The 27,713-nt window shown below is 34.0% G+C and overlaps 1 protein-coding gene across 4 annotated transcripts in view; it reads left to right on the forward strand.

Moving 5' to 3' along the window:
- LOC122516584 (limbic system-associated membrane protein-like) overlaps positions 1-27,713 on the forward strand; it is a 213,359-nt gene that overhangs the window by 169,927 nt on the left and 15,719 nt on the right. For all 4 annotated transcript variants that reach the window (XM_043634523.1, XM_043634524.1, XM_043634522.1 and 1 more), the window contains exons 3-4: positions 20,811-21,018; positions 21,724-21,882. In XM_043634523.1, the coding sequence (XP_043490458.1) occupies positions 20,811-21,018; positions 21,724-21,882 (367 nt within the window). The remainder of the gene's footprint in view (positions 1-20,810; positions 21,019-21,723; positions 21,883-27,713) is intronic.

Below are 27,713 nucleotides of genomic sequence, written 5' to 3' on the forward strand. Positions count from 1 at the left end.
AACCCCCACCCCCACCTTGATTTCACTGTTCTCATACTTTTCGTCTTATGTTTGAGCCAGTGGGCCAACTTCATTGGCAGTTTATTTCCTAACGAGTCGAAACGATACTTGAACGAGTTATGGTAGTAGTTAGTCGTAAAGAGAGAGAGAGACAGACAGATAGAGTGTCGCAAAAGTTCACAATTCAAACTCGTTAAGAATTTATTGATGTTAGGTAATCTGCGGTTAATCGTCGTCCCTGTCCGACTGTAATAACTTTGTAAAGGTTTTTTTTTTTTAATCGAAATTTTTATAACAAGAGAGAGAGAGAGATGTATATATCTGAAAAACATTATCAAACTCTTGATTAAACTTCAGATTTATATTATATACGAATTATCGATATTATTCGATTTCTGGTGTAGAAATTATTCTAATCAATTTCGATAATTTTCAACAATTATTGTATTTGTTAATTATCATAAGTAATTATACACAATTTCGACGATCCTTTTGTTTTTTTTTTTTTAGCACTTTTTCAAATTTAAATTCATATCTATGGAATTTAATACTACAAAGTTAATGTTATCGAATATAAAGTATGTTATACGTATTATTGGAATTTAATCAGGATATTATAGATAGTATTTATCTTTGATTAATTATCTACATTTGAGACGAGCATTAATTATTGTTAACATATTTGTATTATCGTGTTCTTGTCGGACATCATATCCCAGGCTTAAAATATATAAGATTACAGTAGGTTAATAAGGGCTAAAGCTAGAACGATGCATTAGGCTTTCTGATGCTGAGCTTAATGGTATCTTTAATTAAAGCTTCAAACATAATGGAGTATAACGAATTAAGGGAAAATATTTTCTACTCGTAGGAGTCCGTGTTTTCAATGAATAAATTTTAATTTTTATTTTGTTGTTCATATTTTATAATTAATAATTAAATATAATTAGTTTTCAAAGATGCCAATCAATTCTTTAATTGAAACATATTCCTCGAAACAAATTTTCGAAAATTCTACAATATGATATCTCTTATTAATCAATCAAAAATAATCCAAAATGCAATAACAATTTGCAACAATTTGTTAAAATTTATTGCAACGAAATTTTTATTATATATTTTGCAATAATGTTTTCCTTCTTGTTTTGCATGTTCAGGAACTTTCTAAAAGATAGTAGCGCAAATTGTTTTCCTTGGATATAATCCTGCGAAGGGATACCTTCCTCAGAGGCAAGTTCCCAGTGTCCTGTTGTTTATGTTTCCGGGCCTTATCGTTAAGACGTAGTCAGTAGTCTATTGAATAAATATAACCGTGCGATGCGATAACCGAGAAATAATTAAAAGATATTTTATTAAAAAAAACAAAAAGAAAAAAAATAATTTCAAACGCGATGTTTTCCATTCGACTACTTATCTGCGCTAATTAACGCGAATAAACTTCGTATAAAAATCTACATTATTATATTCGTAGTTTACTTTGCGAATCGTCTATGATAATCTAGATTAAAAATATATATATAGTACTTATTTTATAACGATAGAATATATAAATAAAATGATTTAACTAACTCAGTCAAGTTTTCTATTTTTTTTGTTCACCATTCCATCAGAACTTGAACTTATTGTGAACATCCTTAGAATAGAAGTAAGTTCGACACGCCTCTCTTTTCATCGAAATTCTTTCCTTCCACAAAGAATGGAAAAATAGGAGTGGGATGGTGGTGGAAAGAAGGAGGGGTGGGGGAGTGGGTGGGGGTGGGACTGAGTTACTACGAATACGCGATATTTCTCTAGACTCGACATTACTTCCAACGTCACGTACTTCCCTTCCAAAAAGCGAACACACAGTTGCACGTACACTTAGGTACACACGTACATAGGTACGTAGACACATACTTACATAGATTTGTACTAAGTCCAGAGAGAATCGACAACGATAGGGAGGAAAAGTGGGGTGTGGTGTGTTGGGGTGGGATGGGGGGGGTGGTAAAGCAAGAAGAAGAAGAAGAAGAAAGCAAAAGGCGGTAGTACGGACGTGAATCTCGTGCTAGGGCAAAATTATACCACGCTCTTGGGATAACGGACACTTCATTTTCGTTGGGTGCAGTACGGTGGTTCGGAAAGGAAGGAACGAAAGGAAGGAGGGAAAGGAAGAAAGGCTTCTTGGTCTTCCTATTTGGTGCTTGGCTAGAGATTTGCGACGTTCTAAATGACAGCGCACCGCGAAAGTTTATTGTTAGGTGAATCGAAGCGGGGTGCTGGGAGGGAGAGAGGGGAGTTCGTACTCCGCCTTCTTACTACACCCTCACCCTCACTCTCACCCTCTTTTCTGCCTCATTCTTCCCAACTCTTAGAGAGATCCTACTACGTTTCTCACATTTTCCGAGATAGCGCGCGTATTTCTCCTCGAAGACAAACGAAAATGCATTTAAAAAAATATGAGCGATATTCCCATTGGAGAGGAGGAAGGGAGGGAGGGAGGGGGGATATATATATATATAAGTATGGTAGGCGTCGAGACTTTTGAGAAGAGTGCGCGATATTTTGGACTCGTTCTAAATAATTTATATCTCAGTACGAAATAAATGGAAGAAGAAAAAAGTAAAAAAGATAAGGTAAATATAGATAAGGCAAGAAAGAGAGAGAGAGAGAGAGAGAGAAAGAGAGATGTCAGTGGCTATCTAGCAAACTCACCCCCACCCCTCTCTTTCCACGAAACTCGTCATTCTTATGTTAGCAAAATCTTGTACGAGTGTGTACAAAGTTTACACGGTGCTTCGGGGCTTCCTCTAAAATCCATAACTCTTACAAAAGAAGAAAATCTTAGCTGAAGAGAAAAGGTATTAAAAAATGAATCATCTAACAAAGTTTTCTCTGTTAAATACCTACTTTTGTGTATATTTCATATATCAAAGTTGCTGCATCGTACTTTATAACGGGATCTTTTTATTATGAATTATTTTCCAATAGAATTGTTATCTCGTATTTACAATTGAACAACACGTGTTTAACGCGATATTATCGTGTGCACGGTTTTGAATTAACTATTAATCCGTGTACGTGCAATTGTGTGCGAACAATACAAGAATATTCCTTTTTGGTAAACAGAGTGACAATAATGTACGCGCTCGAGTAGAAGTAACATCGAGTAATGGGATGAAAATTTGAGGGTGGCAGCCTAATTCGTGTTTCGTGGAAAGTAGGCAAGTAGAAAGGTAGGTAGGTAGACGGTAAGGTAAAGGGTTGTCTTGCCGCTGCCCTTGTTCGTGTAAGATCTTTCCCGTGGTTGTACTGGAATAGGTACCCCCATCCCTTTTCCAACCTTGCTGCCGGAGGATGTTAATCAGAATAGAATTTACATACGAGACTCGTATTACCCGGTAGTCTAGCAGATGCACCAAGAGGAGAAGATAACGGTCTCGAGGGAGAGAGTACAAGTGAGAAGGAGAAAGAGATAGAGAGAGAGAGAGAGACACATAGGTACACACATACACTCACATACACATAGAGCAGAGAGGACCGCCGCAAGAGTCGCTTATGCTATCCGTAATAATGTGACACCTAAGACAATATATATTGCGTTAGGCTTGCCCCAGGATTAACTTCATTTCACCTACGACCGCTTCCCAACGAGCTTGAACCCTTGAAAATTTGTTAGTTTGCACGCAGCCCTTTGTTATCCTCATTGTTATCTAACTTATCATTTTTCTTCTTTTTCCTTATTTCCTTTAATTATCTTACGTTCATTTAACCCTCTCCCCCTTCCCACAGACACACACTCGTTTTATCAATTTTCTTGGGTCAGTAATTTTCTTATAACTATAAAATATATATATGTATATATTATATTAAAAATGTTTTAGTTAAAATTACATTGAAAATCTTTTTTTACAATTGCATATTTTTATATTTGTTCAATTATATTGTTTTGTTTTGTTTTTTCTAATAGTTTATTATATTTTACTTTATATCAATTATATTATTTAAATAAAAATGTTCAATATTGAAACAGTGAAAGCTTTCAGTAGATTTGGCCTATGTATTTGTTCGGAAAATTTCGAATGAACGAACAAACGTTCGAACGAACGAACGAACGAACGAACCAACGAACGAACGAACGAACGAACGAACCAACGAACGAATACAAAAGATGTAATTTATATGACAATTCGGCGGACTGAATTTAGCCTTGAAACAAAAGTTTAGAGTTTTCGTAAACGGTACAACGGTGGAGGATTATAACGTAGCGTATTATCATTGCCAGAGTTTAATCATCGAAAAGATAAAACGTAATCAAAGTGTATACTATTACGTTAATAACATCCAACGTTGATGTTTTCAATACGAAAGAGAGAGAGAGAGAGAGAGAGACAGAAATCTATACTTGAATTACCAATTTATCGCTAGCTTGCATTATTTATACGACAAACGAACTTCCTCCTCCATAATTTATTTAACAGAGGTATACTAACTTTTTTCCTCCCATCCTGAAGTTTCGCATCAGGCAATTGACTTTCCGTTTTTCAGTATTGTCGTCCCCCAGTACTATCATTCATAATAGATTGACTTTTCTTAGTTTTTCTATCTTTCATTCCGTTCGCAATCAATGTAACTAACACGAGAATCGAAGAGAACTCGCAGTGTTGTCGTTTTTGCTCGGAAAAAACTGGTCAAGATAAAACAAAAAAAGAAGACTCGAGATTCTCAGAATCAAAGAATTGCATTGCTGCACCCTTTCCACTCCCCCTCTCCCCCCCACAACCCGAAACTCTCTTTCGAACGCGTCGATGATATCGATTTTTCCGAATAGGAGGAGAGATATTAATTGTCCCGATGACCGTCATTAATTCGATAAAATTTGCATGGAATTTCTATCAACGATTTAATTCGACCGGGACGGACGAGTTAATACCGCAGATATTTTTTGCCAATGCGCTCATCGTGGAAGAGCCCATAACCTGTCAGTACATAACATGGAATTTCACTCGGCGTAATTGAAGCGATATAAATCACTCGAAATGTCATGAAACTGAAGAAGGAATAAGAAAGAAAAGGGATAAAAAAAAAGAAGAAGTAAGATAATAGGAAAGGAAAAAATAGAGAGGAGGAAAGTAGGAAAGGGATTTCTTACGATTAAAGGGCGAAAAAATAGTGAGAGAGAGAGAGAGAGAATAAGAAAGGAATAAGAAAGGCACGTAGGTACGTAAACACGAAACGTTTTCATGAGAGACACTTAAAATCGGAAAGAGCTTACTTCGGAGAAGTTTTATCTTCTTTTATGTAGTGCACCGAGCCAAGTAGAGTTTATGTTAGTTGGTCTCTTCCAGTCGGGCAACCACCGCCGACGTCATGGAGAAAATTCTTCTAATGGACAGACGACGCGTCGACTTTGTTGGACGGCAATTTTAGTAAATTACCTCAGGATGCGGTACTGTTGAAGTATTCATCGCGCGTAATGGAGCAGCGAGACTAATTCAAACTGGTCAACGTATTCACTCTGCGTTCGTACTAAAGCAAAATTCGATTAAATATTCAGACTCCAGTCTGGCCGTTTCACGTTTCACGAAACTTCATCATCATCGTACCTTAGATCCACGCGTGTTGACTTTTCTTAAAGTCTTCCGAGATCAAAGTGGATTGGATCCTTCAACTATACCTTAGAGAAATTCCTGATGTATATCATCTTCCATAGAGAGCTTACATATGTAATGTTACATGTTCAAACATATATTTTAGATGACAGTGAATGTGATATCTAACAAATTATGTTTCTAATTAATATATTTATACCTTGTGCTAATCGTTAGACGTATACAAATGATTATGACGGTCTATCTGTTCCGTCCTCGGTGTTTTCCATTTTGAATTATTTATTACCCTTATATACACCACTCTTTATTTCGTGAATTAGTCAAAAAAGAAATAAAAAACAGAGTGATTACCTGCGACATGATTTGCATCGTTGGATATATAAAAAAAAAGACATTGCCACGCATTTCTCTTAATCTACTATCCAGAACTCAGTTATGCGTTATTAAACCATACACCTAAGTCAATCAAAGTGGAGCATTAATCTTCGTTCTTCTCACCGGGGTTTCTGGCTTGGATTAAAAAAAAAAAGAACAGAAAAAAGAAAGAGAAACGAAAAATCGCGATGGTAGATTTTTCTTCGCAACGCATCATCATTTCCCCCCCGTTGATCTACGATAATGATACCGTGTACATCCGTATGTCAGTCAGGTTACGAAAGAAAAATGAGACTTATACAACGGTTCTAACAAAAGAAGATAAATAAACATTCGATTAATGGAGATAACTATTCGTATGAGATAATATATTTAAATAATTGACGAAAATTTATTGCGAATAAAATTCGACGTTGAATTTCCAAACGAATTTCCCTATCTCTCTCTCTCTCTCTCTCTCTCTTAAGCACATTTTTTTCTTTTTCTTTTTTTTTCCTTTTATCTATCTTTCGTAATTACATTCGATTACGTCAGCAAAATGTCCCTAGAGTTCGCGAAACGACTTAGCGACTTTCCAGACGCGAGCTTTTGCCCCGAATGCGATAATATCCGGTTCGTGGATGGGTGGGGGGGTGGGGGAAATCGATTCGAAGAGGAAGAAGAATTTCGAAGAAAACGATCGCCGAATTTTCTGTCCTTTTGCCATCATAGAATTCGAGTTCAGGAAACGGTTTTACTTCGTTGAGTTTCTCTTCTTCTTCTTCTTCTTCTTCTTCTTCTTCTTCGAGGCGACGAGAAACTTTTGTTTCATCCCGATCCGATCCGATTCCGATCTTAATCGTAACGATTAATTGCTTTTGGCACGAGAACTTAAGATAAGGCTCGTGACACACATACATTTTTATTTCTTGCGATTTTTTTCGTAGGCTTCGTTGTTATAGGTGGATCACGGTTATTATCCGTGATATTATTGTAACGAATTTGCCAATGAAAAATCAATTTCTCTTTATTTTTATCAACCGATTGTTATTGGTGCCGAAAAAAGAAAAAAAAAAAATAGGAAAAAAGAGTAGGTACGAAATTGGATTCAAATGTTCGAATTAATGAGTTATTCGAGTATCATTTAACGTGTCAATTTATTCGATTATGATATGCCGGGCCACGTTTGCCTGTACTTTCTGTCCGTTCTGTTTTGTCTTGAACGACAGCTGAACAATTAACGAGTACTCTCGACGTGTCATCTATATTTATTCATGAATTATTAATGAGATTTTCTCTAGTGACCATAAGCATAAGAGGATATTTCGACGTTTTAAGACAACAAGCAGCGTGTAGTTTTTCGCTTTTTCAAACGCGAGATTTTTCTTTTTTTTTTTTTTTTGGGAGGTGAGAGTTTTGAAAAATGAATTATTTTCAAATTTTTCTCAGGAACAATTGTATATCTTATAAGTAGATAATTTTAAATCCCGATTTTTATACTCTTTTGTTATATATTATATTTAAATAAAATCATGTAAATTTTGTTATTATATATTCTATATATGTATATTTATTTGTTCCAATTTATTACGTTTTCCATTGAATATTTATATTTATTTAATGACGGTATTGTTATAATTGAACGTACAATTCATCGATTATCTTGTGTAGACTTATGAATAAAATATTAAAATATGTTTCTGACAAGAACTATTATTTTTATGCGAATAACTTGTCTTCTACTCGCTTAACTGTGTCTAATTAATTTTATAACGAGATACTTGCATATACTCTGGGAAAGATTGAATGGAGAGGGGAGATGAAAGAGCATTCATCTCGCGGAACAAAAAGTTAAAGCATATGTAAAATGATAGAAAATAACGCGGCCCATTATTACTCGTAATATTTTTATCATTATTTTATACCATTGGGATCTACGAGTTCAGATTATTGTTATACTACGAATGCCCTTTTTCATTAAAACCGAGTAGGTTAATGAAACATTCATGATCGTAAGGTTCTTTTAACTTTTAATAATGTATATTTGCAAAAAAATATAATAAAACACTGTTATATGATAAAAATGTTTCGACATAGAATACGAATAATATATAATCGTGACAAAATAACCGTAATTCAAAAGAAACGAAACGTATATTCATTTCAAATCATACTTGAGAAAAGTAAACTAATAATATGTCAATACGGTACGCGGATACAGGACTCTAATACATTTCCCGTTAAATTATATCGTTACAATTTCAAATATCGTCGAACAAATACATTTTACACGTCGACAAATACACTAGAACTTTCATTTCGAATATATAAAATATGAAAATGTTCTTGTATTTCTCTGATACATATTTCCACTGTAAAATTATTACGTAGAAATACGGGTATGACCGTAGAAACATTTATTTTAAATATACATATATATATAGAAAATAAGCATTGCTAAGAATTCGAGAACGGAGTCAGAAATATTCATTTATAATATTTACATATAAACGTGTTGCAAAGAAAAAGAATAATTTAGAAAATATCTTTTATCCTTTATATATATTACATATACATATTATGATATATGCGTATAATACCGTAAAAATCAAGGTGATAAATAAAACGTATAAACGAGAGAGAGAGAGAGAGAAATATATTTTACATAGAGAGACGAGTAGCTTGTTAATACGTTTTGCGAGACAGACTAAACCACCAAAGAGTGTTGTATAGTAGTCATAGTATTACAGTACAAATTTGATCTGGAAAAAGGAAAAGTCTTGGATTAAAGGATACGCTATTATCATGTATATAATGCATTCAACCACGGAAGCTTACAGACGATCTTACAAGGGATTAGTTTTATGGCAAAAGCTTTGACCAACGTCGTATTCTGGCCATAGCAAAGTGTAATCGAAGTTTCCAGGTATGCAGGAGAGCTATATTACTGTCAGCCATAATACTCTATTAGCTAAGTGAACTTCACATCAAGATATTTCCTGAATTAAACTTGCCGTTTTGCTCCTCGAAGCACGACGGTATAATTGAATCTGTCATTTAGTACTTTCTCCATTTACTTCAAACGCGTAAGTAGTTTCGACGATCGTAAAAGTTTACTCTCTCTCTCTCTCTCTCTCTCTCTCTTAGCCCAAAGTCTATTTTTATTAAACTATAAAATAACGATGTTTTTTTTTCCTCGTTTGGTAAATTATTTTTTTTTTCTTTCCGCGGACTTTTAAAGAAACTACGCGAAAGTTGGGCATAACCAAGAAATATTTTTCTCCTTTTTCTTCGAAATAAAAACATTTTGATGAGTACGATAAGTTTTCAAATAAATTGCTTATATCGCCCGTGGAAATAATATATTTATTTTTTCTATTTTTTTTCTCAAATAAATTAAACGCGTGTCTGTTCTTTAAGTCATTTTTGTTTTTTTGTTTTTTTAATATAAATTAATTTCTCAACAATCCTTAATAAATCTTATTTCGATGGTAAGAACCGTATTTGGTTCGTTTAAAAAGTACAATGTACTTACTTCATTTATTCTAACTGTTTAAAGTTTCATGAAAGCGATAAAAAAAAAAAAAAAAAGGATTTTCATCGAACAAGTTCCTAACGTGCAAACTTTTAGCTTTTATCTTTTCATCTTTACATTATCAAGATTCTAAAGTAATTTTCGTATCAATAGATTATTACACGTGAAATAAATAACATTAGAAACTACGTACTCGTCAAATATTAACGCATAAGAAAGACTGAAAATGCAAAGATTTGAAACAATAGGATAACGGTCAGTATCGTCGGTAGAAGTCTTGCCAAAGTACAGAAGATATATATTAAGAAAAATACTATGGTGTGTCCCTACAAGGTTTTATATATCGAAAAATGATAGGGATTGCCAAATCGATGTACTAAACGGGTTTAACGGTCTACGAATAATTAGGGTATTGGCAGTGCGCCTAACTTCGGGAACAGCTCAACTCCTATAGCAGATTCGAACAAGAAGAGTACACCCGGCGTCGTTCGTGTACCAGCCATTACACGCATTACCACCCACACCCACATCCACACCTGTAATTCTCCTTTCATTTTCCTATTCATCGAATCCATCTCTCGAATTTTCCAAGAAGAAAAAACAAATATCGATTACAGTTTTAATCACCGTTCGTTTAACCGTAAGATTGTTTTTTTTTCCCTCTTTTTCTTTTTTCTTTTTGAAAACTTATTATATCACGTCATTATTATTATCAACGAATTTATATCGTAGGAAATAATTTCGAATATATATTGCGGTGAAAGATATTGGTGACATTTTATGAAATTCGTTGTCGTAATGTAAAGAAAATTCGATTATAAATTTCCCATTCGAAATATACGATTCCGTGGAAAGTGGAAAGATGTGAAAAATCTTACTACGATGTGTGTGGGAACGGGGAAGAGTTCTTTTTTAAAAGCATATATGAAGAAAAATAAATTTATGCGATTCGCGTTAGATTGCAACGTCTGAGAAGATGGGTTTACTTCCTAAGACTGCATTCACCCCTTGCAGCTTTCCTCTTTGGCACATCCTATGAATTACCCCTTGGGAGGTGGTTCATTGATTTATATGAGTTTCGGATACAATTCGTACGATTTAAATACTCGTTAAAATAACTTTAACTTTTCGACTCTGTACTGTCTTTCATTTGCATAAACGCATTGGAACGCGTGAAATTAAGCGAGTTTAGGATTTTATTGTTAACTGGACTCCTCTCTCATTGTCGGTACAATTCAAAACAAGATTTCAATTTTAGCAACTGCGTCGACGAAAGAGATTAGAACCACAACAACGCGAGCGGATTTTACACCGGGAAGATTTAATTAAATTCGAATTTCATATACCTTTTTTAATAGTGTTTTTTATTTTTTTTTAACATTTCGTTGTTCACTTTTTTGGGGGAAGAGGGGATTTTTTTTCTTTTCCATTTCAATTTTTTCCAAATACGAAAACGTGTTTTTCAAAATGGTCGAATAACAATAATTCTCAACGCTGCGTTAGATCTGAAAGCTTTACTTTGTTTTCTCTCATTATACGATATATTTATAGAAAAATATTTTAAAATTCGATATAAAAGAGAAAATCTCTAGTTTGGTTTAAAACATATGGCCGATTTCTAAGTAATAATCGATTCTATAGAAACGTACAATTCAGTAGGAAACTTTCTGGACCTGGTACTTGCTGTAAACAAGCGTACGACAAAGTTACTCGTTCACCGAACTAGAAAGAGTATGCGCAAACTTTTAGCTCGAGTATCTCAAGATCGCTTCAAGAGAATTATTGAATAGATAGAAGGAGAGAAAGAGATAAAGAGAGAGAGAGAATTCTTGGACGATTTTCACGAGTTTACGCGCCGAGTTGCATCACGAAGAAATACTTCGCAGTATTTATTTTTTAAAGAATAGAAAAGAAGAATCATAGTTCTTTTCAAAAAGTCCAAAACACAGAACTTATGAATCCATTATTTACGAGAAGTTCGATAGCGAAAAGAAGAATTCTTTTCGATGTGTTTTAAGTGTTTTCGAAAAGTCTTGAGAAATCACGTACATTATGACAAATCAGTTTGCGCGTCACGAGTATCTGAAACGTAAGACTTTTTTCAAAACAACCAAACTATTCGAGGATCAGAATTCCGAAAGATTTTCCCTTTCCCCTTTTCATCCCCCATGAGAAAATTTGCCGATGTTATTTCTAAAAACTATAAATTCGATAAGTTACGAAAGAAACAATTAGGAAAAAAAAAAAAGATCGCAAACGTATTTTCAATTTAATCCGTTTAAATATAATCGATTATTCCTATCGTAAATAAAATACCAAAATAAATATCTAACAAATATATTAATCGTATTTCAATGAATTTTCCTTGAGAAAGATAGGATAAAAAGTTGGTAGCTCGTATCTCTGTGAAGTAAAAGCGTAAAATTAATAAAAAAAAAAAAAAAAAAAAAATATAAAAGTAAATATATCTCTATTGCACAATTCGTTGAACAAACTTATCCAAGCGTCCGTAAGAAGATCAACACTATCGCCGATGTCATGGCGTAAAGTTAGCATTTTTCAGAAACACGAGCCTCCCGATATAATCCAATAGGGGTGGCAGGGGAGAAGGGGGTGGAGTGGTTGAGAACGATATCCATGCAAAGGATGAGAGGAGAGTATGTCGACCGGTTTCGAAGTAAAATGTTACGTTATTATTTTTCTGGAAGCTAGCCAGTCGAGGTTGCACGAATATTTCCCTGGAAATAATGAAAATTTATTCTCGAAACTTCCCATTTTCGGGTCAACGATTTCTTCTTTCATCTTTTTCTCTCACTTTCTTCTATATCTGTCTATCTATCTCTCTTTCTCTTAGCTTTCTCTCATCCGATTCCTGTTTACCGACTTATCTCGTACGTTAACATTGGCACAAAGCAAGATCATATGCCAGTCTTTTGCACATTTATACATATATACTGGTTATCATCGTACTCTTTTACCAATGTAGTATTGAAAAAGGTGTCAAATACATTTTTCTTCTTTTGCTTATATACTTACGTATCTTATTTTAGATTATATTATCAACCGAATCATTCCGAACTCTGCACGATATTAAAATGATACTCTTCGCTAGTATCACGTTTTGCCACCAACGATGTTTGCAGTTTCAATACTCGTTTGATGAAAAAGTTTCTTCTTTTTTTTTCTTCTGTTTCATTCTCGATTTCTCTTCTCTCTCTCTCTCTCTTTATTTTTCTTTCTTTTTTATGTGCGTATTACATCATCTATACGGTGCACGCGTTACGCATTAATTTTCGTGATTCCCGGTGAGTATAAAGTCTCCTTGGATTACCAAGGAAAGCAATCAAACGTTACGACTAGTTGTAAATTAACTCACTGCCTTTTCTTTCTTCGTTTTTATTCTTTTTTCCGATACGTCTGGATGAATTCTTTTTTTTTCTTTTTTCATTGCAAGAGTTTTGTAATTTTAAGGTTCGCAGAAAGGCAACGTCAATCGATATATCGATTTTATAATCGTAGAATATTTATGGGTTTTACATGGGTACGAGAATAACAAAAAGATTCAAAATAATTCTTCAACTCGAGGTTCGATATTTATTTCTAATAAAAAAGAAAAGAAAATAAAAATGTGCATTCAGTTTAATTAATAAAATTGACCTAGTTATGAATTTCAAGTGCTAAAAATAGATATATCTTTTATTACGTTCTCATAATAATTTAAAAAAATCTTTAAATAACAATAGTTAACCTATCCTTTTGTTCTTTTTCATTCTTGCAAACTATTTTTACTTTTAACAAACCGTTACTGCTAGTTTTACGTATTCTAATTTTATATTCGTATCTGTCATTCATAATATAACAGGGGGGAAAAAAGAAAATACTCGGATAAGATAAAAATTAAAAGAATCCAGATATACCAACATACAAAAATAATTAATTACAATTTATTCATATTTATATTCATATGAAAATGTTGATGGATATGAAAAGGTATAACTATCCTTGAAAAAAAAAATTAAACATTTTTCTCTTGAATATTATTATCAAATCTTAATAAAAAGAACTTTTTAGTTAAAGTTCCCATTTAATTTACAAGCGAATTATTAGATAAGTTTTTAATAGCTCACAAACGCCTCTGGACTTCTTACTAAACGTTGTAACTTATTAAAACGGTTTTATGAATGAAAACGTTCTAAGAAGAAGTAGAAAAAACAAGAAAAAAAAATAAAAAAATAAAAAAGAAAGAAAAAAGTTAGAATCGCTAATAGTTACCTCGGCACAAATTGATTGATACTTTAAATATATATTTCTTAACTTTTTAAGTACATCGAATTATTCTCGATATTCTATTCTCCTAGCCCATTGAAAATATCTGAAAGAAAAAAGAAAAAGAAAAACACTTAAACACGTTCGACAATTCGTGAACGGAATGAGAATCCTGGCACGGACTGCAAACTCAAAAACGATTTTCACAAAGGGGGAGGAGGTATGTCTTTTAATTAGACGACGAGTGAAAATTTACAAAAAGTGAGGAGGTACATACAGTTCCTGACGCAAACTGGTCTCATTTACTTTTAAATGCGTAATATGAAAAGCAGTAGTGGTGGTGGTGGTGGTGGTGGTGGTGGTGTCGCGACACTCGCCCCCTACACCCCCACCCCCTCGATCTCTTACTGTCCCCCTTTCCCCTTTTTCTTTTCGCGCATTTCACTCGAGGAACTTTAACACAATGGACGCGTTTCTACGCATTTCCAGCGTCATCTGCATTCCAAGTGGCCATTGTGTAATGCTCGTAAGAGTCACGAGCACATGCCCGTAATAAGAGCCTACCGGTACTTAACATCCGAAACGTTACCCCTTTAATTTTGCAACCCTACTGCAAGAATTCATCTAACCCAGTTTCGAGTGAGTTCACTGAAACGTTACCACCGGCACTGCTTTCGTCAGAAGCACCTAACGGCGGGGGCGGGGGCGGGAAAAGGGTGAGAGGGGGAAGGGGTCAGTCCTTTCTTTCCATCAACTTGAGATACTTTAAAATGTATTTCACGCTTTTTGCGAGATCGTATTCCTTTCCTTTGATGTGGAAAATTTTTCCAATTCCTAATTCTCTCTCTCTCACTCTCTCTCATACGCTATTTTTCGTCTGCGTTGAATTATTAACCATTTTTAACATCGTGAACTTTTACATACGCAGTTTATCGAAACGAAAAAACTTTGTAATTACGAAATGTATTAATTCTATATAAAAATCTCGGCTATATATTATTTCATTTTAATCCCCAAAGATTTACGTTGAGGTAAGTATGTAAGCAAACGTAAAAGATAAATGAAAAACTAATTTCACGGTTATTATTTTATTATTATTATTTTATGATATAATGCTCTATCACATAAAATTAAAACTGTGTAATAATTTAAAAAACGACGAAGAAAAAAAAGAACAGAATAAAAAGAGATAATATAGTATAGTTCTATAAACAGATTTAAAATTTAGACGGTGAGAGTGGAGGGGGGGGTAGAAAAGGGAAAACCCGTTGAAAATAGGTTACGAGTATGCGTAGAGAAAATTAAGCACGAAGTGAAACGAGAGGAATAAGAAGAGAGAGATTTTCACTAGGATCAAAAATTAATTGATTTCTCGTACGACCAACATCCGGTGCCCCTCCCCTGCCCCTACCTCCCCCCTCCTCTTCGCGGCAAGTTTCCGGTAAATTTACATTCGAACGAACTCGAATAATATGTGAAATAGACGAAAAACAATGACGTTGAAATATTTCAAAAGTTGCGTCAGTTAGTTCTCTTAAATTTCCTTTTTTTTTTTCTTTTTCTTTTTCTTTTTCTTTTTCTTTTCCATTGCGAGAAATATTATCGGCCGTTGTTCGATATTCGATAAGTTTCTTTCGAAATTAATTAACTCGTTAAAATGATCGACTACAGTTACAGCAGCAAGTATTTGTAACGAATTATTAAATGAAATATATATATAATATAAAAAACCAATTGTATTCTATATACAATACGTTACTTTCGAAAGATGATAGAAAAGAATTTAGTTTTGCGAAGAAAGAGAGAGAGAGAGAGAGAGAGAGTAACTGAAAAGTTTTGACTGAACTGAAACTTTTTTCTTGACGCTTCCCCCCTCCCTCCCTCCCTCCCACCCCCCATTATCTTTCTATTCAACGCTATTCGGTATCGAGAAAGTATAACTATGTCATTTCTTTTTTAAAACATTTTCTTAAAGTCATATCGAGAAAAAAAAAAAAAAGATTCGTCACGTTTCTTCTCTCTGTGATGAATATAATTTCAATTTATATTTAATTATAAAAAAAAAAGAAAAATGATTCAATTCAACGTACTCGAACGAATAAACAAATGTGATTAAATAAATGATTTAACGAATCTCATCGCATATAATATCGTCGTGTTATTTTGTATAAGTGATAGAAAATTTGTTTAAATAAAAAAATTATAAACAATAAACGAATAGAATTTTATGTTATTCGTGTATAGGACAAGAACGCGACTAGATGAAACTAGATGAAACTCATCGCATATATCGTCGTGTATTTTGTATAAGTGATAGAAAATTTGTTTAAATAAAAAAAATATAAACAATAAACGAATAGAATTTTATGTTATTCGTGTATAGGATAAGAACACGACTAGATGAAACTTCGATTTATGACGACTTGCTGTTGTTACTGCTGCTCGACTATGTGCGAATGAAACGAAGAATGAAGAACAGAGAGAATGAGAGAGAGAGAGAGAGAGAATGAGAGAATGAGAGAGTTATATATAGGAGGAGATGAGAGGAATCGTGGTTTCGAGTAAAGCGGAAGGACGACGTTTTAGTTGGAACCTCGTGGTCACGAAGAGAAACGGAAACGGCCGCTTCTGTCATTGTGTCCTCAGTTCGCACCACACGCTCGAATTCGAGACGCTTGAACGACGTTCTCTGACGTTTCGTGTTCGATCGTTTAACGCCCGATTAAATGCTGCTGGCGTATTACGTATTGTTGTCCATTCCTCCTCCTCCTTCTCCTCCTCCTCATCCTCCTCATCCTCCTCCTACGTTCTCTGACACTTTGAACTACGTCCTAGCCCGTTGCCAATACATTTTCCTCCAACTCCTACGAAATTCTCTTCCGTGTCTGATGGCTTGTTCGATTTCCTCGAACCGTTACGAGAATTACTACCTCTCGGATATACCTATGTATTGTATTATTTTATTTATATACTTTTGCATATATTTACGTTAATATATTTCTTTATAATATATTTATAATATAAAATTATATATTATATAATTTTATTTTTTATTAATTATATTTATTAATTATATTATGTATTATATTATAATATAAATAATATTCTTCTTCTTCTTCTTCTATAAATAATATTATAATATAAAAAAATATATTATATATATATATATGTATTAAATAACACGAATCAAAATATGAAAACAATACAAATTTGGATGAAGGAAAAAAGATGAAAATTATACGTAATATGATTAATATTCTGCGAAAGCGTGAATATTTAATTTCATCGTTTGAAGGAACAAAATGTTGCTGACTAGTTCAAATAATCCAAATGTCGTTAAATCTTTCTCTCTACTACTACTACTACTACTACTACTTTGGTATTAAACGATCCTCGCCTTTTCCATGCAATGTTCCTCCTACACAAAGTCGAATAACCTCCGAGAAGAAAAAAGTCTGGGAGATAGAGAGAGGGTATGTAGTGGTATGGGGTATGAGGTAAAACGGGGGGAACCAAGAGGTAGACAGTAAATAGAGCAAAATGAGTAAACATAGAAAAAGAAGGAAGTGGAAAGGGGTTGAAGAACTCTCTCTCTCTTTCTTTCTCTCTCTTTATCAAAGAAAGATTAAAGAGAAGAGATTTTCTAAAGAGATGCGAGAATTTGCTTTGACTTCTCGAACGGTGGCAGCGGTGGGGGAGAATAAGGGGAAGGAGGAGAAGAAGGAGGTAATGCTTTGTGGGAAATGAATTCTTGCAGCTTCGTTGCAATTACCTTTTGCTACCAATCCTAACGATGCTTTATAAGTTTAAAGTTATGTAGAAGACAGTATTACTTGTATCGGCGTTATTCGAACAATAGACATGACTCCCCCGATGAAGTTCGATGTCGTCCTTTTGTCTTGCTACTTCTATCTTTCTCTCTGTGTGCGTGTGTGTGTGGGTGTGTATGAGTGTTTATGTCTCTTCTGTGTTTCTCTATATCTTTTGAATCTCATTTACAACGAGATTTGCCTCCTCGATATCACTTTAATTCCTATTGCAACGATTTTTCTTATACGAATAAAAGAAAAATCCACTTCACCTGTTGCTTGAAAGTTAATCATTAATCGTAACAACACGAATTCATTGAAATAAGTAGAATAAAAGTCTTAAAATAAATCACGGACACGAACAAATATATTTTTTTTAATCGAGAAATCTTTGAACAGACGAAGATATACAATTTTATATTCAATCCTTTATAGTTTTGATATACGTTTGATTGAATACCTTTTCTTATTTAAAAATGTTCATTTTATCATTTGTCAAAGATTTACGAATTTTTTTAAGATAGAAAAAGTTAATCAAATATTATTATAATCATAATGAAATTGTAGAAACTGAAAGAAAGTGAAATAATATTGGCATTATTCTGACGGCATATTTGGTATCATTGAGAAGATTCCTGTTTTCGATATAACATTTCGCATAATTGGAGGTTCAGTTAATCCGAAGACATTCCCGCAATATTCTTGATTCCGTAATGTCTTGTCCTCCAATTCGAAGTATTTGGATATAATAATAATTGTAGCACGTAAGGAACGTAGTGCTACATCATCATCAACGATTCGGTATTTAAAACAATAAAATAATCGATTTTTTTTAATTTTTTTTTCGAAGGAAGAAAAAAATAGTCGAAATTTTCTACAAAATAAAGAGAAAACTTTTGTTGCTTGATTCTATCTCCAGAGATTTTCTTATGGTACTCCAACAATAAGGCAAAATCCGATATGCTATAGAAGGATTGAAATTATACAAAGATAATCATCAGGAGGAGGAGGAGGAGGAGGAGGTTAGGATAATATTCGTGATCGAGAACGTGTTGAGATGGCTTACTGAACAAGAACAGGTTTCGTCAGTACCCAAAGTGGTTACGTCAGCGAATAAGGAAGGAGGTCTGCTGGCTAAACCAGTTCGATCGGAGATGCAATTCAGTAGCCACAAAGCACCGTTTATCGGGTATGCTACTACCGTCTACTATAACCAACCATACCTAGGTAGAGAGAGCTGTGAACGGCAACAATGTGTAAAAGCAAGAAGAGGAGAAGGATGAAGAGGAGGAGGAGGAGGAGGAGCACGGAGGAGAAGGAGGGAAGGGAGTGGATGGGTGCTTCGATGGGTGGTGCTTTAGGGTACACGAATTGGAGTCGTTTGGGGGAGGGGGGTGTGGTGGTGACCGTCGTCTATACGATGCCTCGTTTCCTCTGTCACAAATGGTCCAGGGGCTTTGTGTTGTGACGAAAATGTAGTTTGTTTTGCCTTCCGGTGCACGACGAAAAATAATCAAACGCAACGCGGATTTATCTTTGACGTTTTAAATTTCATTCTTCCATCCCAACTCCCTCTAACCGCCCCCCCCCCCACCCCAAGCCACCGTATCGCAGGATAAAGTGATTTTTTGTTTTTCTTTTATCGCTAAAAATTGCACCGGACATATCGTCGTTTCATCCATTATCGAAAGCGATTGTTAATAATCTTTGTTTTTGTTTTTCTTTTTTTATCGATTACGCGAGTAGATTTTTATTTAATCATTGACAAAACGTTACTTTTATAAGCGAATGAAATTCAATTAAATGTAAGGATAAAAAATATAATTACGTAATTGTTCAAATAATAATTATTTTCTTTTCTAAGAGATGTGGGAAAGAGTTATTTCCATGGAATAATACGTAGTATACATATATGTGTGTGTGTGTATAGAAAGATTTTATAAAAGTTTCAAGTTGAATATACAATGATATAAAACGGAAAGGGCTAAACAACTTTGCCCTCTTTCTATCTCTTTCTCTCTCCATCTCTCTTGGTAAAAGAGAGAAGTTTCTCGAAACTGTAGGATATATATTTTGGAAAGAACAACTTTAAAGAGGAAGAAGACAGAGGGATAAAGAGAGAAAGAGGGAAAGGGAAAGAAGAGAATAAAATCAACGGTAGGTTTTGACGAAAGAAAGAAAGAAAGGAAGGAAGGAAGGAAGAAAGAAGAAGGAGAAGAAGGGTCCGTGCTTTCACAATTTGCAATGTAAAGTGACCATCAAAAAGCGTACGTCGGAAACACCGAGAATTGGAAAATAAGTCGGAGAGGAGGATACTCCTGCTGTTTCTGCTGCCTTCTTCTTCCTCTTCTTCCTCTTCTTCCTCTTCTTCTTCTTCTTCTTCTTCTTGCCAGTAGGTGGAAAATCAAACAACCCAGTTCCCTTCTTTCTTTCTTTCTTTCCATCGTAAGAACGAAAGTAACGAAGAAAGATCCGTTTCGTTGTCAAACAAATCGCCGTCCGGCTTGGGGAAATAATATCTCTTTCTCGTCGAAAGTGCAGTCGATTTCGTAATGGTGCATCAAAGAAACTCTAACGAGCTTTATTTTCGCCGAGATCAAAGAATATCTTTTGTACATTTTACTGAAATGATACTGCACGTTGTTACATGTAATACGAAATTTCAAACCGATATATATTTATAAAAAAAAAAAAAAAACGGGCTCAATAGGGACGCGTTTGCTATAATAGAAATTATATTTTAAAACAAAAACAAAAATAACAAACATACTTTTTTAATTTAAGTACGTTTTTTTTTTTGTATATATATAAATGCAAATCTATTTGCTTTATATGTCATTTGGAGTGTTAATTTTGTATCGATGAGCTATCATATTTTCTAAAATAAAATCGAAATGTATATCTCTCTTGCACATATTTGATATTAAATGTTTCACGATATAAATATTATTTCGTTTTAATTTTGCCATATATATATATGTGTGTGTTCGTATAAAATCGTACGAATTATAAATGTAGAAATATGTACTGATTAATTAATCATAGCTAACGCATATGCGAGCGTATAGATAGAAACGAAATGAAACATGAGTGATTAAGCATACAACAATCGAATGCAAAATTCGTTCGTGAGAATATCGTTATTCCCTTATTATTCTCAACGAGAATAATATTCATATTTTATTTTATATAAATTCGAGTACGATAACGTTATCGTATTATCTTGAGAAATTTATACAAAATTTTATGTTTCAGGTCGCCTGGTTGAGAGTCGATACACAAACTATCCTGACTATAGCTAATCATGTGATAACGAAAAATGATAGAATCAAAGTGACGCACAGCGAACACAAGATGTGGAATTTACATATACGTGATGTCAACCCAAGCGACCAGGGATATTACATGTGTCAAATAAATACAGAACCTATGAAAAGTCAAACTGGTTTTTTGGAAGTTGTAGGTTGGTTCACCGTATTCGTGTAATTAATAAATTTTACTTCTCTCTCTTTCTCTCTCTCTCGTATTTCTGTCAATCGTTAAACGTTTAAATGAAGTTGATCGTTATAAATGAAAATATGAAATATCGATGAAACGTTACAAATACATCGCTAAAAGATCGCCCGTTCAGGAATTAAAAAGAAAAAAAAAAACAGAAAAAAGGAAGCTATTAACCTATGACGTAAAGTTGTAATCTCACTGACATGATACTAGATATCCAATATCAAGTAGTTTCTCTCTCGGGAAATAGAAAGAGTGGAAGAAGAACGTGTTATTACGCGAATATGACGTTTCGTCGATGTAACATTTGCGACAATACATATATATATGTATATACGAATTGTATTGTATGTTCGATTATTTATTTCTTCTTTTTTCGTTTTATGTTTATTTTTTTTATTTTAAAAAGAACGAAGAGTTCAAGATAGATAAGTATATATAAATATATGTATGTGTTGGCAGATAAAACGTTGTAAAACCACAAAGGACTCGTTAAAAGTTTCTTCTTGAGTAAAAATGCGTCCAGTGCTCTTTTAATAATTTCGTATTAAAAAGTTTTTGAAATTATACGAGTATGTTACTTCTTTCTCTCTCTCTCTCTCTTTTTCTCTTCCGTTCTAACTATTTTGAGATTAGGGTTTTTCAACTAAAATTCCCGTTTTTACAGTTCCTCCAGACATTCTTGACAATTCGACGAGTACAGACATGGTCGTTAAAGAAGGCAGTAACGTAACATTGCGGTGTGCAGCGAGGGGATCACCACAACCAAACATCACTTGGAAACGTGAGAACGGCGAACTTATACCTTTCGGTGATGGCCAAGGAGGTAAGTAAGACAAGGAACTTTTCTTAATGTCACAATTTATATTCTTCGAAAGAAAGTCTACGTGTATTTGTGTGAGAGAGAGACGAACAAAGACAATGGAAGATAAGGAAAAGAATATTTTTAAACTTATCGTATAATAATACCACGAATTTCACGTTTTACTCGTAATTCTGCGAATACGACAATTTCGTTCGAAATTCAATTTTAATTACGATACCCCCGATGGTTGCATAAATTTCTTTCCAAATTCCGATTCCCCTTGCATTTACGATTTTGCGCGATAATAATGATAACAATGAAAATACTAGCGTTGAATAATAATCGACGATAAATAGGAATCGGATGAATAAAAAAAAAGAAATAAAGTAAACCAGGTATGATACGCGAAAATGACTAAATAAAATGGTCGGAAAATGATACGTTTCAAATTACTCTCGGAAAAATAATCCCGCCACGCACGCAATGATATCGCGTTTGGAAAATATAAGAGTGTAGGAAAATAAACGATAAATTAATGTAAAAAAAAAAAAAAAAAAAAAAAACACAAAAATATCTAACAAATAGACAAAATTTAGAAAGAAGATTTCATTATTCGTGTTCAATCGTTCACGTCATATTTATTTCGATCTTATACACGACGATACTAGCTTCTATATTATATCTTTCATATTTTGATGTTATTATTAAATAAAAATTAATTAAATTATAAACATTAATTATTTATATATATATATATTTTATATAAACATGTTCAGGGTAGTTACTCTTTTTTGTGTCTTTTTCTTTTTGCTAAAGGAAAGGACGATTCGTTAGAATCTAATCGTCTGTTCCATTTATCACTAAGGATTCCTGTGTCCGTGGTGGTAGTGGTGGTGGTGGTGGTGGTCCTTTGGTCTTACGCGAAACTTCATTTAGAATTTTATCCGGGCTTATCCGCTTACAGTAGATACACTCGAATGCAGACATTTTCCAAGCTAAGACACGACGGCAATTCATCATCCGTTCGTCTTGCAAGGCATTTACTTGCACCAAGAGAACTAACTGGCCCATTCTCCTACATATATACATATATATATATTGTTATATTTATTCCGGACGTTGGTAATGCATCAAACACTTCTCTACCCGATTAACAATTTATTTGATAATAATAAATACACCGACGAATTTTAAATGATATACTATACCCTGTTTTAGGGTTTTATATTTTATTTCGTTTACAGTTACATTCCTGTTGGTTTTTTTCTAACGGTATAGTCCATCATCTTACGATAAGTAAACATTTATTTTTCTTTTTTCGGACTGAAGATATCGTACTGTTCGTGTTCACGTTCACGAGGCTACTATCGGCGATAACTTTTTACGATAACGTCTTACCTATATCATTAGACCTGCATTCTAACGTTTGGTCACTTTATCTATGAAGTATATTTAATACATGTACGTATTTACATACGTATACGTTTTATAAAAGGGTACATGGTATATCTATGTAATATATAAGAATAGATATCGCGAATTGAGTGCTCTCTTGAATTTTTTTTCACAACCCTTTTTATCATTCTTCTCCTTCGGAGGATCACGATCACTTCTTCCTAACATTTATTTTTAAAATACGTCAATCTTTTCGATTTTATCTCGACGCAGATCAATCGTAAACGTATTTTGCGAAGTTTTCACTTTTGTCGTTAGGAATTGTTTATTATTAATATATATTATATTGTTTCGACATTTTTCATTTATTTGTTTTCACGCAAAAATTATCTTATCAATTGTATCAACGATTATAAAACACCCTTTGTATATATATATACACACCTAATTTCAATATCGGTCAATATTACTATAAACTATTAAAATATAAAAAACAATTTCCAAATAATTACAAGTAATAATCGTTTGAACGTTTTTTTCTTTCCAAAATTTTGTTACAACATTTGTAGAATCGAAACCAACCGAACCAACTAAAAACGAACAGATGAACAAAATGATTAAAATATTTGTAAAAAATTTACGAAAATTATACCGCAGTATATTTTTTTTGCCTTTTTTTTTCTCTGTGTGTGTGTTCTCGTCCAAGAGAGAGTTCAGAAGTAAATTGCTTTGACCATTCAGCTCCTCCGCTAGCAATGCCACTGGCATAGCCATCGTATCTCTCTTTCTCTCTCTCTCTCTCTCTCTTTCTCTCTCTATTTCGTTACTAGTGTTTCATCTCTTTTACCTTCACGCCTCCTCTCTTTTCATTCCACCCCATACACCCCATGTCACGGACATACTCGACCTCGCTGACGTGTGTGTGAATAAAATCCCGGGCAAACCACCGAACCTATTTGCTGGAAACTGTCCACAAATACGAATGGGAAATAAAGTTTCATCACCGTGTGTGAGCACGCAAAGTTTTAAAACCTTTGTGCTTCGATTGAGAGAGAGAGAGAGAGAGAGAGAGAGAGAGAGAGAGTACAGGGGATACTTGCATTCATGCCAATACTTTACCGAGTACGGTATGAAATTTCACCATTTTTTCAAAATTTATTCTCTGCGCATTGGGTTGTTCCTTTACGCGCGAATATATTTAATTGTAAGACAAGTTTACACTCTTGCTATTACTATTTACTATTTTTGATGGTAATTCAAATAAGCCAAGTGGAATATTCTTGTGACCAAATATATATAATACAAAAAATTAAATTATTTAATATATGAAAACATAAGTAAATATGCGAGGCGATAAAAATATTACAACGCAATTTAAAAAACGCATGACAAGATAAATATAAAATATTATACATTGTATACTATATTAAAAAAAGAAGAAAAGAGAGAAACGCGACGTAATTATGTTCCTTTCTTTTGTCTTTAGTTTTCTAAAATGCCGAGGCTAACAAAAATATTCGACGATATTAATGTACATACGAATATTGGAAAATAAAACTCTCAGCGATGCATTTTCGAATTTTACAGTAGGATCCATATTTTTAATTAAAATAAGACAAATGGGGGGAATGGGATAAACGGAATGATTACTCTTCGATCTCCATAAAATCCCTGCGTAATTTTTCGATTTCTACGTTGTCCTACATAGACAGATAATACACACATAGATAATACACACACACACATACATATATATATATTTTTGCACGATAGACGCTATTTCCGCTATTCAATACTCTTCCTATTTTCAACAAAAATATTCGAATCGAATGTGTAGCATTTAGTTGAGTCGTTCTCTGGCAAGGAATGGCCCAGTGTTTCATGTTTAATCGAAATCCATACTTTTAATTAAAATAAAACGAGGGAGAAGTAAAAAGAGAATGATAAAACGGAAAGTCGATTCGTATAAATTCGTCGATAAAATCTGATCCGGAAGAAGAGGACAAATTGGAGATGAAAGAGAAGAACATACCTATAGTGTATCGTGCGAAAGTTCTACACGGTATGCGTTTATGAAGTAGAAGGGTCGGGGGTGGGGAGGGGAGAGAGAGAGGTAGGGGGGGGATTTGCAATTAAACAAAGAGCTTGAAACCCGTAACGTCGTTGAGACCAGCTTTGGCACGTTGATATTTTTCTATTTCTCTCTCTCTCTCTCTCTCTTTCTGTTTCTATTTCATTTTATATATATATCTAGTGTATATCTATCTCCTTCTTTCAAGCAGGTGACTAAAGGGAGTAGAGTCAACGGCGCAACCATTTCAATAACATAAATTGCCTCGTGCGGAGATTAAACATCCTCGTGGTGGTACTGGCCAAACTTCGTACTCGGGACGAAAATTCAAACCGGTGAACACTACCGCGGCAACCAACCGCCTTTTAGTTTCCCTCGCGTCCCGAGATTTACGTGCAACGCGTGGCCCGTGCTTCTCCTCTCTGTCTGCGGTTCCCATGCTCTCTTCTCCTTCTTCTTCATCATCTTCTTTTACCTCTGATAACCCATGCAACTACTCTTTACCTTTATATACCACCACTACTATCTCTTCCTTTTCATCGTAATCGTCGTCGTTATCTTTTTGTCGTCGCAATCGTCGTTAAATGTATTTTAAGAATTTTTCTTTTTATTTTTGTTTTCCTCCCATTGGGACTTGTATGTACGCAAATTTCTCTAATATGGAATTCTTTGATAATTACGAAAGTTCTCGTTAGATTTGCCGCTTTTGCAACTTACCTCGATTTTATATAGAAGGATACCTCTAATTTGTTGAATATATCGCTACTTCTTACTCGAAATCCGTCCCCGTAGGCGTCCAGCGGTGGAATGAAGTAGAGCGCCTTTGTTAGCGGACCCAGCTGGGCGTGGCTTAGCGTGGGCATGAAGAGTGGGGATGCGCGAATATTACCGCTTCGTAATTCCCTAATTGACTGAGGCGCGCATTTCGTTAATGCGCATGCGCCAAGATTCTTAGATCGCTTTTGATTGTACAGAACTAGACCTGTTGTGGCTAACGTTGAAACGAAATACTCTTACCCTGAACTTTTTCGTAATATCTTTGTTCGAACTTATTTATCATTTGTTCTTTGATCTGTAAATCAAAAATAATTAAGAAAAAGGAAAAGGTCGCTATTTAAACTTGGAACATTTTTTCAATTTGATCTACTTTTGACTTGATGCAGTTGATTAGCTCGTCTCTTTGTTTTTGTTTGAAAAGAGATTGAAATAGTTCCGTTAGTCAGAGAAATAAAATGTCTGTATTTAATGAAAAATTGACGTACGATCGATCGGACGTTGATTGAGGCAAAGGCTGATTAGCAGATAGAGAAAGAACGATCGTTAATTGAGACGTGTTCATGCGTTAACGTACTACGAGGGAAAGATAATTCGTAGTGGTGGTGGTGGTGGTGGTGGTGGTGGTTGTGCTTTAGCTTTGTTCTCTCGCGAAGGAAGATAACCGAGCCCGACTAAAATGAAAATGAACGAATAAAAGATAAAAGATTATAAAGAGAAAAAAACGAGGAAAGGGGAAGAGAAATAAAATCACAACGGAGATGAAACCAAAAAGAAAAAATACAAAATAAATAAAGGTCTTGTAAATTGTTATATTATAAATGATATTTACGATATAATTTATACGATGTTGTTTCAGCAAAAATGAGATTTTTCTACCCATATCGTTCTCAGATTATTATTTAAATAAGGTTCGTAGGAGTAATGGTCTGAATAGAAAAGAAATATTAAAGAGATTCGTGAGATTTTATATTATCTCACTAAATACGTGATCCAAAGTGATACTACTAGTTATTTATTTCATGTCGTTACTATTATCGATATGATCTTTTTATTTAAAATAAAATCCTTTGTCATGTTTTTATGTATTGTAATCAATAATTAACACGATGAATAACATAAATCGCTAATGTATCTTTCGTTATTAAGTATTATCCATTGTGTTCGTTGCGAACGTATTTCACGAAACAAACATAATTGATTCAGTAGTAATGTAATAACATATAGTTAGACTTACAGTCGCAAGACATTCGACTTAAGCAAGAAGTAGCCGACAAGTGTTTCGCGTACGCGAATGGAAATGGTTTTGTCCCAAGGAAGTATCCGAGATATCCGATGTTTACGGAGATTAGAGCAATCGGGGCAAAACCTTTAGGTTGTTGTTAGCAGTGAATTAGTATCGGTGCTTCAGAAGTACAAAGCATCCTCGGTTTGGCCGTTATTAATTTTGGATCTACCATCGGATTGTTTTTACTCGGGCAAACGAATTTTTTTGTTTGTTTGTGTTATTTGAGAACAATATTCGATTTTTGATGATCTATTATTTTACTTTACGGAAAAATATTTTCTGTTTTCATTGAATATGTTGTTAAAAAAATATATCCGGCTCTTT

This window comes from Polistes fuscatus, unplaced genomic scaffold (genome assembly GCF_010416935.1).
Source record: "Polistes fuscatus isolate 324 unplaced genomic scaffold, CU_Pfus_HIC Scaffold2, whole genome shotgun sequence".
Classification (NCBI taxonomy): Eukaryota; Metazoa; Arthropoda; class Insecta; order Hymenoptera; family Vespidae; genus Polistes; species Polistes fuscatus.